We start from the raw sequence: 13,798 nt of genomic DNA, 5'->3' as shown, positions 1-13,798 counted from the left end.
TGTTCATTAGGTTTCTCCATCCCCAGGTTAATGCATCTGTGCTGAGGATCAGTACGGTGGCCCTGAGGGTCCAAACACAACAGCTCAACCCAGAATGCAAACAAAAGACAAAAACACAGTTTTACGAAAGGAGAAAACAAACACGTTAAAGCAAAGCAAATGCTTCACAAAATGCTCAGTGAATTGTTGATATTTTTCAACATTTTTGTTTTCTTGTTTATCTTGGCTGTGTACTCATCTTTTGTGGATTTTTTACACTTAATTATTGCATTACATTGGTATTTTTCCTTCATCTGTTGTTTATTTCTACCTTGTAAAGCTGTTGAGTATCTTTTGTTTGCTTCTTGAATGCTAATCCCTGCTAGATAAAACAGCATATGCTGGGTGTACGATGCTGGTGCTAAACCAACACAAATCAATATTAATCAGCTTAAACCAGCTTAGACCAGCACATACCAGCATCAATTCAATTTAATACTTTGTATTTTTAGCAGATATGCTTCTTGACTCTCTGGGCTGCCAAATATATGACGCTGAAAGGGTTGTAATTTATTTACAAAAGAGCCGTTGTATGACGTCATTTCCTTAGTTTTTAATGTGTGACTGACAAACCACAGGAAGTTTTCTCCCTCCGTTAACTCTTAATGAAGTCTAAGGCCCCTTTGTCGGGCAAAGACTGAGCTCTCGTTATGTAACGTATCGTGCAGAATATCCATTCATCAGCAGAAACTTTTATTACCCGAGTCTCAGCTTTGTCTCAGTGGGCTGCTATTCTTAAACGCAGTCTATTCATGGCAGTCTTGAATTCTTCATCTGTACAGAAACCGTGATGAGCGTCTCTCAATTATTTGTGGGGAGAGTGATATTTCCTGGCCTGTTGTCGCCCCCTTGTGTTCTAAACTGTAACAGACGGACACAGGACCGGGTGGGTGTTCCAAGAACCAATAGGTAACTTTTTGGGTGTTGGATATGCTTGAATTTTGACTCATGTTATCTGGTTAAACTGGAAATCCTGGCACAGTGGCGCAGCAGGTAGCGTCGTAGTCACACAGCTCCAAGGACCTGGAGGTTGTGGGTTCGATTCCCGCTCCGGGTGACTGTCTGTGAGGAGTTGGTGTGTTCTCCCCGTGTCCGCGTGGGTGTCCTCCGGATTCCTCCCACGGTCCTAAAACACACGTTTTAGGGGATTGGTGATTCCAAAGTGGTGTGAGTGTGTGGTGATTCCAAAGTGTCCGTAGGTGTGAGTGAATGTGTGTGCGTTGCCCTGTGAAGGACTAGCGCCTCCAGGGTGTATCTCCCCGCCTTGTGCCCACCGCGACCCTGAATTGGATAAGCGGTTACAGATAATGAATGAATGTCTTGGTGGTGCTGCTGCTATACAACTCCGGGCTCTCTAGGCCCTGGGTTTGTTCTCATGGGGTACTGTCTGTTTGGTGTGTTCTCCCTGAGTATATGAGTGTGTAATGCTCTGTGATGGACCTGTCCTTATGCTGTGCTTATAGTAGGCCCACTGCAGTTCTACAAATTACTTATGTCATGCTACTGCTACTATTTCTACTCTAGTATATTTAGTAACATTAGGATGACCAGACGTCCTCTTTTACCCGGACATGTCCTCTTTTTAGACTTAAAAAATGTCCGAGCGGAATTTCACAAACGTCCGGCATTTTGTTTTTCTAGAGCTTACATAGAACTTCGAGAAGTTTCCTTCACAAACTAGTCCCGCCCTCCCCTACTCCGATTGGTTCGCTTGAGTGAGAAGGGGGCGTGGTGAAGTAGCCTAAAATCTTCTGATTGGACGGTCTGACTGTAGAGCTACCGTTATTGGTCGATAACCTTCTCTGTACACATTTAATTGGTCAGTCTGGTCACCCTAAATAATATTGACTGTACACTATTATTATACTCAGTTTGTGTTAGGATATATTACACACCTCTGCTAGTTGATACTAGTTTAGTAATAAACAGTGTGAATTACAGAAAATGTTTCTGTGCCTTTATAAAGACTAGCATTTTTCCTCAACCTGCCCTTTAACGTGACGTCACAAGCACGCTCACTCAGCCACACGTGTAGCTTTAGCTGCTAACGGTCGCTTTACTAGAAACTGTCTTTTGGAGCTTGTTTAATGGCCTCGTACTAACAGGACAGACTGCCGTGGGACACCGAGGGAAGGTATGAGTCTTGTTTTAGTGTACGGCACCTTTTCTGGTTTGATATTTATCCATGTCTTCTCTAAAATAGCCACCATTTTCAGAGCTGTAGCTACAGATAGCGAGAGGGAACACACACAGCGCGTGGGAAGAATGTAGCCTAATTATCTCTACGATCCCTACGGAGTGCTCATGAAAAGACGGCTTCTACACAAAGTTGGCGAACCTGAGAACTATTAAACAGTTTATATTCCTCATACCCATAGTCTAACACAGCAGAAAACGATTTATAGGTGTAATAAATAATAGTTAAAGGATCTGTACTGCACCCTTCATAGAGAGCATAGTAACATTTGAGACGCAGCCGCAGACCTGAGCCTCGTTCTCACAAACCTGAGACTTTACACGTAATTTCGGAAAGATTTAGGAATAAAAATGACAAAGTATAAAGATAGCAGCAAGTTAATGTGTAATAGTTTCTGACCAAAAGAGGAGAGACCCGTCGGAGGACGGGTAAACAACATATTAACCTGAGTTTAAAATGGATATTGAAAAAGTCGAATACGTAGGCTGTTGTTTGGGGGCTGAAACATATGAAAGAATATTGGTTGAATTAGTTACAGTGTAGTTTTAGCTGTAATTTTCGAAAGGACGACAGCTAATTCTAATAAAGCAAACAGAGTTTGTTTTTTTCACATAAAACAAGTCGTTTGTCCAGGTTTGTTTGTATACAGATGTCCATAGCTTAGCATTTTAGCATAGCTATACATAACATACTAATATTATATATTGGATAAAGTGTAAACTCATCATGTTTATTTTAGCTTGTCCACTCCAAAATGTGTTTTTAAACTCCTTAAATATTTGGCTGCTTAATACATTTCTTTTACTTGAAAAGATTGAGCTTAAAGCATGTGTATGAAGCGTGTTGTGTTTGAAGTGTGTGGTATTCTTATGTCATTATGTTTCAGACAGTCTAACATCATGGCGGCAAAGGACAACCAGAGCATTGAAATGGAAGAAGGTTTGAATGGAGCAGCTGAAGATATGGAATTGAAATTATCTGATGATGGTGATTATGATGACGACGACGACGATGAGCTTGTGGATGATGATCAAAAGGAGGATGAAGACGATGCCCTGGAGAATGGGAGAGTTGTTGATGATGAAGATGAAGGTGATGCTGCTGAAGAGGCTAAGATGTCCAAGGACAAGAAATGTGTCCCAGGAATAGTGTACCTGGGCCACATTCCCCCAAGATTGCGGCCTAAACATGTGAGGAACATGCTGTCTGTGTACGGAGAGATTGGGCGGATCTTCCTGCAGTCTGAAGGTGAGAGGACAGAGCGGTTGCTGACGAGAATGAGCATTAGAAGAGTTTTATTTGAGTGAGTGATGGAACACATTTGACCAGGCTTAGTCAAAACTATAGTGACAAGATAGTCTAAACAACCCTGCTCAAAGTGGCCTGTTTCAGCACCTATTTCTTAAAATTAGAACAAGCCACAGCTCACCCCACCAACCCCTGACGACACAGTAGTGAGGAGCGAGACATTTTAAACTCTCATTTTCATAATAAAAGAAGTTTCTAGTAGAATGTCCTGTAACTACTTTTGATATTCACAATATGTTTAGAAAATTATATTTATTATGAGTTTTTTTTCCTTTGGTCAGGAAGCCCAAATGCAGACAAATCTTTTTATTTGTTCATTCATTCATTCATTCATTCATTATCTCTAAGCGCTTATCCAGTTCAGGGTCGCGGCAGGAATACACCCTGGAGAACACACCACACTCCACACAGACAGTCACCCGGAGGAAACCCACGAAGATACAGGGAGAACACACCACACTCCTCACAGACAGTCATCCGGAGGAAACCCACGAAGACACAGGGAGAACTCACCACACTCCTCACAGACAGTCACCCGGAGGAAACCCACGCAGACACAGGGAGAACACACTACACTCCTCACAGACAGTCACCTGGAGGAAACCCACGCAGACACAGGGAGAACACACCACACTCCTCACAGACAGTCACCCGGAGGAAACCCACGAAGACACAGAGAGAACACACCACACTCCTCACAGACAGTCACCCGGAGGAAACCCACGCAGACACAGGGAGAACACACCACACTCCTCACAGACAGTCACCCGGAGCGGGAATCGAATCCACAACCTCCAGGTCCCTGGAGCTGTGTGACTGCGACACCTACCTGCTGCACCACCGTGCCGCCCCTTTTATTTATTTATTTATTTTCTGGATACATATTGACCAGGCCTTAACATATCCTGTTGTAAATGTTATGTGAATGATATGTGCTTTACATTTTTGTTCTTTAAGAAAGTTGAAAAATGAGGTTTTCTGGCTGTTAGGCCTGTCCTTTAATGCTGATGTTTTCTCTCAGATCACTGTGTTAAGAAGAAGAAGAGGAAAGCAGGCAGCAATGGGTCGCGTTTTGTGGAAGGCTGGGTGGAGTTCAGAGACAAACGCATCGCTAAGAGAGTGGCTCTAAGTCTCCACAACACACCCATGACCAACCGCAAGAGGAGCCACTTCAGCAGTGACCTGTGGTCCATAAAGGTACATAACACCAGCAAACGTTTCACTGAATATTTTATATTTTCATCCTTGGGGTTGCCCATGATCTTCCAAAATCTTCTCCACAATGTTCCAGAAATCTAAATATGAGCCAGAGTTTTGCGTGTAAAATGTCTCCCAGCGTTAGACAATAGAACAGTGGAACTGGAATGATGTGGCTCCCTTATAATACTTTGGAAAAACTTTGAGAAATCCCTACTATATCCTTGAAATTAATTAATGGCTGAATGCAATCAGTCCTCGCATCAAGATTTCAGAATATTGTTCTTCTGCTGCAGTATCTACACAGGTTCCAGTGGTGCCACCTGAGTGAGAGACTGGCATACGAGCAGACAGTGTATCACCAGCGCATGAGGACAGAAATCTCCCAGGCCAAACGCGAAACCAACTTCTACCTGGCCAGCGTGGAGAAGAGTCAGACTCTGGACAGACTGAGGAAGAAGAGACAGAAGAAGGGAGAGGCCTTGAACGAAAAGGGCTGGGACTTCACACAGAGGCGAACAGAGGAGGAAATTAGGCTGGAGAGAATGAAGAAGCAAGGTCTGTCCAAGAAGAACCTCCAGAAAGCTCAGGAGAAGAGCAGGGTCATCCAGGAGAAAGCCCAGTCCAACGTGTCCCTGCTGGCCAAGATCTTCAGCAGTGGAAAATCATAGAACTGGAACTTTATGGATGGTGTTTCAGACTTGACCTCATCACTAACTGAGTGGACTAGAGCTTCCAAGACTTTCAACAAAGCCTTTTTTTATGTAATAAAATAGATTTGAAGATATTTTGCTTTAACTTTTACCCAGATTATTAACCATATAATGACTGGTGTAAAAGAACAATGCCTTATTTTCAATAGAAACAGCTCCTTTTCTTAAAAGCCACAATACCATCGTGTGTTTCTGAATTCTAAAACGAATTTGGACAGTTTACCTCAGCCATCCGAGGCAAGGAGTCCTGAAGAGCACAATTGGGTATGGGTTATACCCTCCACCACCCTCCATGATGCTAGCTAGCACAGACATCTATCAGCTGATGTGACAGATCTGGACAGTTTGCAATGCTCACAACTGCTCAACGGCTGTTGGAAAAGGAGCAGTGGGTTGGCCTCTCGTGTCTTGGAAGCACATCCTTGCCTCTACCCATGTGTTTGCAGATAGCACTCTGCAGTTGCGGGAGATTCAGTCAAAGGATGGAAGTGGTGACTAATAATTGATGAGAAAGTTTGGCAAAAACGGGACAAAAAAAACCCTTGTTGTTATGAACATATATGTGTTTGAAAATAAAAAAAAAATCCAAAAGCTGTACAACATCGATAGACCAGTTATGTTTGTGTATTTATTTATTTGACAAGGGTGTGTTTCACTTTTAAAAAAAAATGACACTTTAAACATAACAAAAAATGCATTTATAAAGTGAGTGTGAAACATTCTTTGTCAAAATGACAACCAAGGCATGTACAACCAAGGCAGTCCCTGTAGTTCATGTCATGCAGAGTTATGGATTTCTAAGATTGGAAAGTTTAAAAACCTCTGAAGATAAAGCACATGTGAACAAAACAACACACTGAAGAACATTATGAATCCACTTCCACGTTGCTTTGGAACGTCCCGTAGTTGCATAACACTCGGAGACAATGCTGCTTGTCCAGGCGGAACAGGAAGTTATTTTGCTTTTCCCACTCGATGACCAGTTTTTCCAAACCTTAATGAAGTTAAGTGACTCTTCTAACTGGAGTTGGTGGTTAGGTGACTGTCTGTGTAAAGCTACTGATCGTTAGAGACTCCTTCCACCATCACTTTATCCCAAGAAAACCGATTTCTCCAGACCGTCTTCCACTTGAGTGTACTCCAGGTGAGACTGGTAGTATTTGCTCTCGTATCGAGGGCTCTTCCGGATGTATTCCAGGTATTCAGGAGCTCCTGGACAGATGACGTTATCGGCGAGGAGGACTGAGCCTTTCCTGAGTAGGGAACACTCCTGTGGAAAGGCAGAATGAGAGCATTTTAGAACTACACAATAGACTACACTGTAACTTAGCTTGTACATTTTAGTCTCTACTTTCCATTTCCTGTGGCAAAGGTTTTGCTCCTCCCTGTTCCTATCTCTGTCTGTGAAGGGAGGTGCAGCTTTCTAATGCAGATGTCCCCAGAGCTTCAGGTTCAGCTTATGAGTTCCTTGACTTAATTCAGTCATTCATTCTCTTTGCTGTATGTCGAAGACATGTTCTGTGTTTAGAATATACAGTATATATATTCTAGATTGTGGAGTACTACTATGCACGTGCTACACATTTTTGTGCTACCGAAGAGAAGTGAAGTGACTTTGGAGTGTGGTGTGTTCTCCCTGTGTCCACGTGGGTTTCCTCCGAGTGACTGTCTATGAGGAGTGTGGTGTGTTCTCTCTGTGTCTGTGTGGGTTTCCTCCAGGTGACTGTCTGTGAGGAGTGTGGTGTGTTCTCCCTGTGTCTGTGTGGGTTTCCTCCGGGTGACTGTGAGGAGTGTGGTGTGTTCTCCCTGTGTCTGCTTGGGTTTCCTCCGAGTGACTGTCTATGAGGAGTGTGGTGTGTTCTCCCTGTGTCCGCGTGGGTTTCCTCCGAGTGACTGTCTATGAGGAGTGTGGTGTGTTCTCCCTGTGTCCGCGTGGGTTTCCTCCGAGTGACTGTCTATGAGGAGTGTGGTGTGTTCTCCCTGTGTCTGCGTGGGTTTCCTCCGAGTGACTGTCTATGAGGAGTGTGGTGTGTTCTCCCTGTGTCCGCGTGGGTTTCCTCCGAGTGACTGTCTATGAGAAGTGTGGTGTGTTCTCCCTGTGTCCGTGTGGGTTTCCTCCGAGTGACTGTCTATGAGGAGTGTGGTGTGTTCTCTCTGTGTCCGCGTGGATTTCCTCCAGGTTCTCTGGTGTCTTCACACAGTCCAGAAACAGTACGGTGTTTGTGGATTGGCTGTGACACATTGCCCATAGGTGTGTGTGAGTGGGTGATGCCCTGTGATGGATTGGAGCCCTGTTCTAGGTGTGTTATTGCCTTCCGCTCAGTGATTCCAGATGGGAATAATGACCCTTAACAGGATAAAGAACTTCAAAATAAAATGAATGAATCATCTGTGAACTTCTGAATCTATTTTATTTTCATCCACTTTGGAGAAGTGGAGCAATGTCTGGTATAAATCTGTGTGAATGAGATCTACCTACACGCAGGGTCTATTGTGTAAGTGTACACTTAATACAGTACCCCATTTATAAATGGGCATTTCCTGTCCACAAGGCCCTAAAGTAGTGAAGTTCAGAATCCAGTCCATGCTTCAGATTTGAATAGGGCTCAGACGTTAGCAGTAGGCTGATTAACCCAGTTGGTGAAAGTTGGATTAGACATTAAAATATGGGAAACATCTACAGCTCCTCAAATCCCGGCTTGGAACCCATACGCTATGCATGTGATACGTTTCTCACCTCAAGCAGCTTAGTGTCAGCAACGTAGCGGTCTTTCCAGTGGTCCAGGAAGACAAAGTCGAACGTGGAGATGCCAAAGTGATCCTTAAGTTTAGGGATCCAATCCCCAGTGGAACCCTCCACCAGCGTGATCTGGAAAACAGAACACATCCCTTCAATGTGCTTTGAACCAAGACGGTTCACCATGCAGATTCATGCTGTCAATCTGTTCGATGTTTCAATCCCATGCCATTTCATGCTTCTTATTCGGATGCTAATTCCAAATGTCATCCTTCTGCAAAGCTTTATAGCAGATTATAGCCGTTCTCAGCTGCATAAATTCCACCCCATTCCTCTGCCTTGCACCTCATCTCATGATAAACCACTGTATTTTTGTGTATAAGAGTTTTCACTGCTGTATTTCATTGCTTACATGCTATTTGTTAAAAGCTAATTTCAATGACCCTTAAAGGTGTAGTGAATTTCATACACACTCTGTATGTCTCTCACACACACACCTTGTCTTCTAACCCAGCAAAGGCTATGATCTTCTTGGCGATGGCAGCGTAATCTGGGTTAAACTCCACCGTGATCAGTTTAGAGCCAGGGGACAACAGACGGGCAATTCTGATCGCCGAGTAGCCGCAGTACGTGCCCAGCTCCAGTGCCGTGCTGGGGTTCACCTCAGTGACCACTGAATCCAAAATGTAACCTGTGTATAACCATAAACACACACACACAGACAATCAATGATGGGCCTTACTCCATTAATGACTATTCAGCACCATTAACAGCCTGTCAGTTCTAAACCATTGATTGTAAATCAGTTCAAGGCTCTACTGATGCCTAGTGCACTAGGTAGGGTGCAAAAGAAAATGGAGTTTGGGGCTCTCAGATTCAGCAGAATACATTAACCCTACCCACATTAAACATTAACTGATCAACAGGTCGAGTTCTTTATGTGTTATTCCAACTCTTCGTAGTCCTCTACGTAGGTAAATAATTACAGATGTAGCCTGTTGCTGCACTATTTATCAGGCTACTGCCCAAATGTATTTAGCCAAGAATGGCTGTGGTCAGAAACTCATGAAGGACTAGTTTTGAAGTAAATCTTCAGAAAGCTTTACGCCTTCTGTCTCGAGCACATACCTATTTTATTTGTATTATTTAACCGTTGCAAAGTACCTCAGTCTGCAGCCTCTGCCATAGCTTCAGTGCAGGTGTTTCTAATAAAGTGGCCATTGAGTGTATAGGCCAAAGCAGTAGAAACAAGAGTGTTACTCATTCTTTTGTTAAGTGTTTGGCCTGTGGCTGGGGTTTCTGCCGTGTCTCAAAACGCAACACTGAGAGCAGTTTTAACATAGAAGCCTATTTGAGAATGTGTGTGTGTGTGTGTGTGTGTGTGTGTGTGCAGCCATGCAGAGATCTCATTGACCCAGCAGCCAGGCAAGCGCCATCACATCACATTCCTACAGCAGGCACCATGAGCAGCCCCCAGGACTTTCTCTCAACAGCAGGGGAGGGGGGTGGGCGGTGAAGAGAAATGAATAGAAGCAGGGTAATGCCACAGGTGAGAGTAGAAAAAACGGATAGAAAGCACAGAGAGAGAAACCTTTCTCATCTCCCACGTTCATGGCCCATTCCGTGTGTTTGCAGAAGTGATCGATGGTGGAGATGACACTCTCTGGGTTTCCTTTAGTGGCCAGTGTCTGGACGGCCTTCAGCACGCGCTGTATGGATTACAAAATATTCAAATGTTGCAATGAGCTATTATCTGTAGTGGAACCTAGTGGACTGGGTGTATCAGACATTCTGTATTCAACCTAATCTGAACATGGCTGCCCCCATGTGGGGACCCACTCTAGAGAGCATAAACTGGTTCATTCTGGAACTACAAAACAGTTTGACAACAGTATTGTTGTATTATTAATGTATTGATAAAATTACTCTTAAATAAAAATAAGTCTCTTAATGATACAAATTCTACACAAAATGCATAGTGTATATCCTCACTCGAGTGCAAAAGCATGTACCTCCACAACATTTAAGTTAAAAAAAAGTGAAGGCAAAAACTTTTCTCCTGTGAGGAGTGTGGTGTGTTCTCCCTGTGTCTGCGTGGGTTTCCTCCGGGTGACTGTCTGTGAGGAGTGTGGTGTGTTCTCACTGTGTCTGCGTGGGTTTCCTCCGGGTGACTGTCTGTGAGGAGTGTGGTGTGTTCGCCCTGTGTCTGCGTGGGTTTCCTCCGGGTGACTGTCTGTGAGGAGTGTGGTGTGTTCTCTCTGTGTCTGCGTGGGTTTCCTCCGGGTGACTGTCTGTGAGGAGTGTGGTGTGTTCTCCCTGTGTCTGTGTGGGTTTCCTCCGGGTGACTGTCTGTGAGGAGTGTGTTGTGTTCTCCCTGTGTCTGCGTGGGTTTCCTCCGGGTGACTGTCTGTGAGGAGTGTGGTGTGTTCTCCCTGTGTCTGTGTGGGTTTCCTCCGGGTGACTGTCTGTGAGGAGTGTGGTGTGTTCTCCCTGTGTCTTCGTGGGTTTCCTCCGGGTGACTGTCTGTGAGGAGTGTGGTGTGTTCTCCCTGTGTCTGTGTGGGTTTCCTCCGGGTGACTGTCTGTGAGGAGTGTGGTGTGTTCTCCCTGTGTCTGTGTGGGTTTCCTCTGGGTGACTGTCTGTGAGGAGTGTGGTGTGTTCTCTCTGTGTCTGCGTGGGTTTCCTCCGGGTGACTGTCTGTGAGGAGTGTGGTGTGTTCTCCCTGTGTCTGCGTGGGTTTCCTCCGGGTGACTGTCTGTGAGGAGTGTGGTGTGTTCTCCCTGTGCTCACCTGAGGTCGCGTGGTCTGGGTGAACTTGTCTCGGAGTCGCTGGATGATGAAGTCGTTCCACATCAGTGACACAAAGCCAACCTTCTGCAATGCAGCAACGAGCCATGAACACACAGCCAACAGCACAACTACTGCCCCAACACACACCAACGTGCAACACTCCATACTGAGAGAGGGGAGAGAGAGAGAGGGAAAGAGAAAAGTAGGGAGAATGATGTGGAAAGTGGGAGAGAGAGTGAGAGGCAGAGGGGAAAGTGAGAGGGGGAAGGAGGGAGGGAGGGAGAAAGCAGCCAGGACAGAAAGATGGGGCACAAAGAGCAGGAGGGGGCAGGGTAGAGTGAGAGAGACAGATGGACAGAGAGAGAGAGGGCGAGAGGAAAAAGGAACAAAGAAAAGTCAGTAATTCAAATTCAACATACCCTGCTCTTCTGCACTTCTCCATAGAGTGAATCCAGCCAGAATCTGATCTCAATTAGCAAACACCACAGTGCTACACAGCTCCAATCACTTTATATCAGATCAGTATTAAACCCGGGCCTCCACGGCCTCCTTCTTTACAGCAGACTGGGTAAATACACCACAGCTGCTGCTTAGACATGATGTATGTTTTGTTTACCTGCCTATGTGCTAAAAAAGGCCCAGGTGCTGACCTTTGAACTGGACGTTAGACTCTGGGGCGAGTTATTAATCAACCTGAGCAGTTCCCCAGTGTAAATACAGGTAAACACATCTCCCCAGTTTACACAGCAACACTGCTCCACTCCTCAGCCTCTATGTGAAAACTACTGCACAGTCTAAAGGGAAACTCCACCCCATTTCCCGAAATTTCTGCACTCTACATTGTGTGAAATTTTTATAGTGAGTGGAGCAATACAAATGCCTCAGAATGGTGTAGCATTAAAGAGGGCATATTATCCCCCTGTGTCCACAAGGGAATACAGTTCTGGGGTCTTAAGGAAACATCTGTGTCATGCTTTGGTCAAAATACCACAAGGAACAAATAACACAGCACAGTGTTCTCCCTGTCCAGTTCTGATCGACTCATTTCAGCACCTGTTGAGAATGAGCCTCGGAAACACTGGATTTTAGTCTTTTTCTCTTTATCTTTTTTTCTTTGTTGTCTTTGTCTGGAGGTTGTGGGTTCGAGTCCCGCTCCGGGTGACTGTCTGTGAGGAGTGTGATGTGTTCTCTCTGTGTCTGCGTGGGTTTCCTCCGGGTGACTGTCTGTGAGGAGTGTGGTGTGTTCTCTCTGTGTCTGCGTGGGTTTCCTCCGCGTGACTGTCTGTGAGGAGTGTGGTGTGTTCTCCCTGTGTCTGCGTGGGTTTCCTCCGGGTGACTGTCTGTGAGGAGTGTGGTGTGTTCTCTCTGTGTCTGTGTGGGTTTCCTCTGGGTGACTGTCTGTGAGGTGTGCGATGTGTTCTCTCTGTGTCTGCGTGGGTTTCCTCCGGGTGACTGTCTGTGAGGAGTGTGGTGTGTTCTCTCTGTGTCTGCGTGGGTTTCCTCCGGGTGACTGTCTGTGAGGAGTGTGGTGTGTTCTCTCTGTGTCTGCGTGGGTTTCCTCCGGGTGACTGTCTGTGAGGAGTGTGTTGTGTTCTCCCTGTGTCTGCGTGGGTTTCCTCCGGGTGACTGTCTGTGAGGAGTGTGGTGTGTTCTCCCTGTGTCTGCGTGGGTTTCCTCCAGGTGACTGTCTGTGAGGAGTGTGGTGTGTTCTCTCTGTGTCTGCGAGGGTTTCCTCTGGGTGACTGTCTGTGAGGAGTGTGGTGTGTTCTCTCAGTGTCTGTGTGGGTTTCCTCCGGGTGATTGTCTGTGAGGAGTGTGGCGAGTTCTCTCTGTGTCTGCGTGGGTTTCCTCCGGGTGACTGTCTGTGAGGAGTGTGGTGTGTTCTCCACGTGTCTGCGTGGGTTTCCTCCGGGTGACTGTCTGTGAGGAGTGTGGTGTGTTCTCTCTGTGTCTGCGTGGGTTTCCTCCGGGTGCTCCGGTTTCCTCTCATGCTCCAAAAACACATGTTGGTAGATGGATTGGCGACTCAAAAGTGTCTGTAGGTGTGAGTGAATATGTGAGTGTGTGTTGCCCTGTGAAGGACTGGCGCCCCCTCCAGGGTGTATTCCTGCCTTGCGCCAAATGATTCCAGGTAGGCTCTGGACCCACCGCGACCCTGAACTGGATAAGCGCTTACAGATAATGAATGAATGAATATATCTCAGTGCATATTGTTTGTTTTGCACTGTTTACCGTTAACTTTGCGCTCTCACATAAACGCAGGTCCAGTGCTGTGACTGGAGAGACTGGCAAAACCGGACAAGTCTGAAGTGTCTGCATTCTTTGTAAGATATGCACTGAACATGTCCTTCACTTTATGAAACAGCCACTATGTTTAACATGGTCACCCTCATGTGGAGAACCCACACTTTGGAGTGTAAACTTCATTCAGGGCCTTGAAAGCAGCTGCATTCTTCACCTCATGTGAAATGGACTTAATAGAAAACATCATCATCATTATCTTCTTTGCTGCTTAATCCATAATAGGAAACATACTAAAAAAATTATAATTTGTTTGTGATGGGGGTTTAGACAAAAGCTTTGCTCTGATAGGGACAACATGCAGTGCTAATATTTATAACATAATTAAGCCACAGTCTAGAACCTCTGTGTATGAGTGACAGCATCTTTGATTAAAGCTGAAGCTCTGGACAGGTGTCTGAGCCGCTCTTAAACTCTAACCCTGCTGCTGATGAACAGCAGCTACAGATATGCTCACAATATTAATAATACATAAGGTGTTTGTGAAATCTGCAGCTTTCTGATAAAGGTACTAGC

The 13,798-nt window shown here is 45.3% G+C and overlaps 2 protein-coding genes across 4 annotated transcripts in view; one reads left to right on the top strand and one right to left on the bottom strand.

Annotated features, from left to right (window-relative positions):
• Nucleotides 1-821: 821 nt before the first annotated feature.
• abt1 (activator of basal transcription 1) lies at nucleotides 822-6,192 on the top strand. 3 transcript variants are annotated; one of them, XM_066644241.1, is made up of 4 exons: nucleotides 822-948; nucleotides 3,123-3,484; nucleotides 4,566-4,741; nucleotides 5,038-6,192. In XM_066644241.1, the coding sequence occupies exons 1-4, from the start codon at nucleotides 830-832 to the stop codon at nucleotides 5,410-5,412; spliced, it is 1,032 nt and encodes a 343-aa protein (XP_066500338.1). In that variant the 5' UTR covers nucleotides 822-829; the 3' UTR covers nucleotides 5,413-6,192. The 3 variants fall into 3 exon arrangements, with proteins under 3 accessions (XP_066500338.1, XP_066500339.1, XP_066500340.1); XM_066644242.1 differs by lacking the exon at nucleotides 822-948 and adding an exon at nucleotides 2,016-2,173; XM_066644243.1 differs by lacking the exon at nucleotides 822-948 and adding an exon at nucleotides 2,513-2,664.
• A 21-nt stretch (nucleotides 6,193-6,213) lies between these two features.
• comta (catechol-O-methyltransferase a) overlaps nucleotides 6,214-13,798 on the bottom strand; it is a 10,722-nt gene continuing 3,137 nt past the window's right edge. The window contains exons 2-6 of the mRNA XM_066644244.1: nucleotides 10,982-11,147; nucleotides 9,783-9,900; nucleotides 8,689-8,882; nucleotides 8,192-8,323; nucleotides 6,214-6,724 (exon numbers count right to left, since the gene is read on the bottom strand). Coding sequence (XP_066500341.1) covers nucleotides 6,545-6,724; nucleotides 8,192-8,323; nucleotides 8,689-8,882; nucleotides 9,783-9,900; nucleotides 10,982-11,146 — 789 coding nt within the window. The 5' untranslated portion in view covers nucleotide 11,147 and the 3' untranslated portion in view covers nucleotides 6,214-6,544. The remainder of the gene's footprint in view (nucleotides 6,725-8,191; nucleotides 8,324-8,688; nucleotides 8,883-9,782; nucleotides 9,901-10,981; nucleotides 11,148-13,798) is intronic.

Source organism: Hoplias malabaricus, chromosome 14 (assembly GCF_029633855.1).
Source record: "Hoplias malabaricus isolate fHopMal1 chromosome 14, fHopMal1.hap1, whole genome shotgun sequence".
Taxonomy (NCBI): Eukaryota; Metazoa; Chordata; class Actinopteri; order Characiformes; family Erythrinidae; genus Hoplias; species Hoplias malabaricus.
The sequence above is the reverse complement of the archived record's forward strand: the minus strand, read 5'-3'. Positions and strand labels throughout refer to the sequence as shown.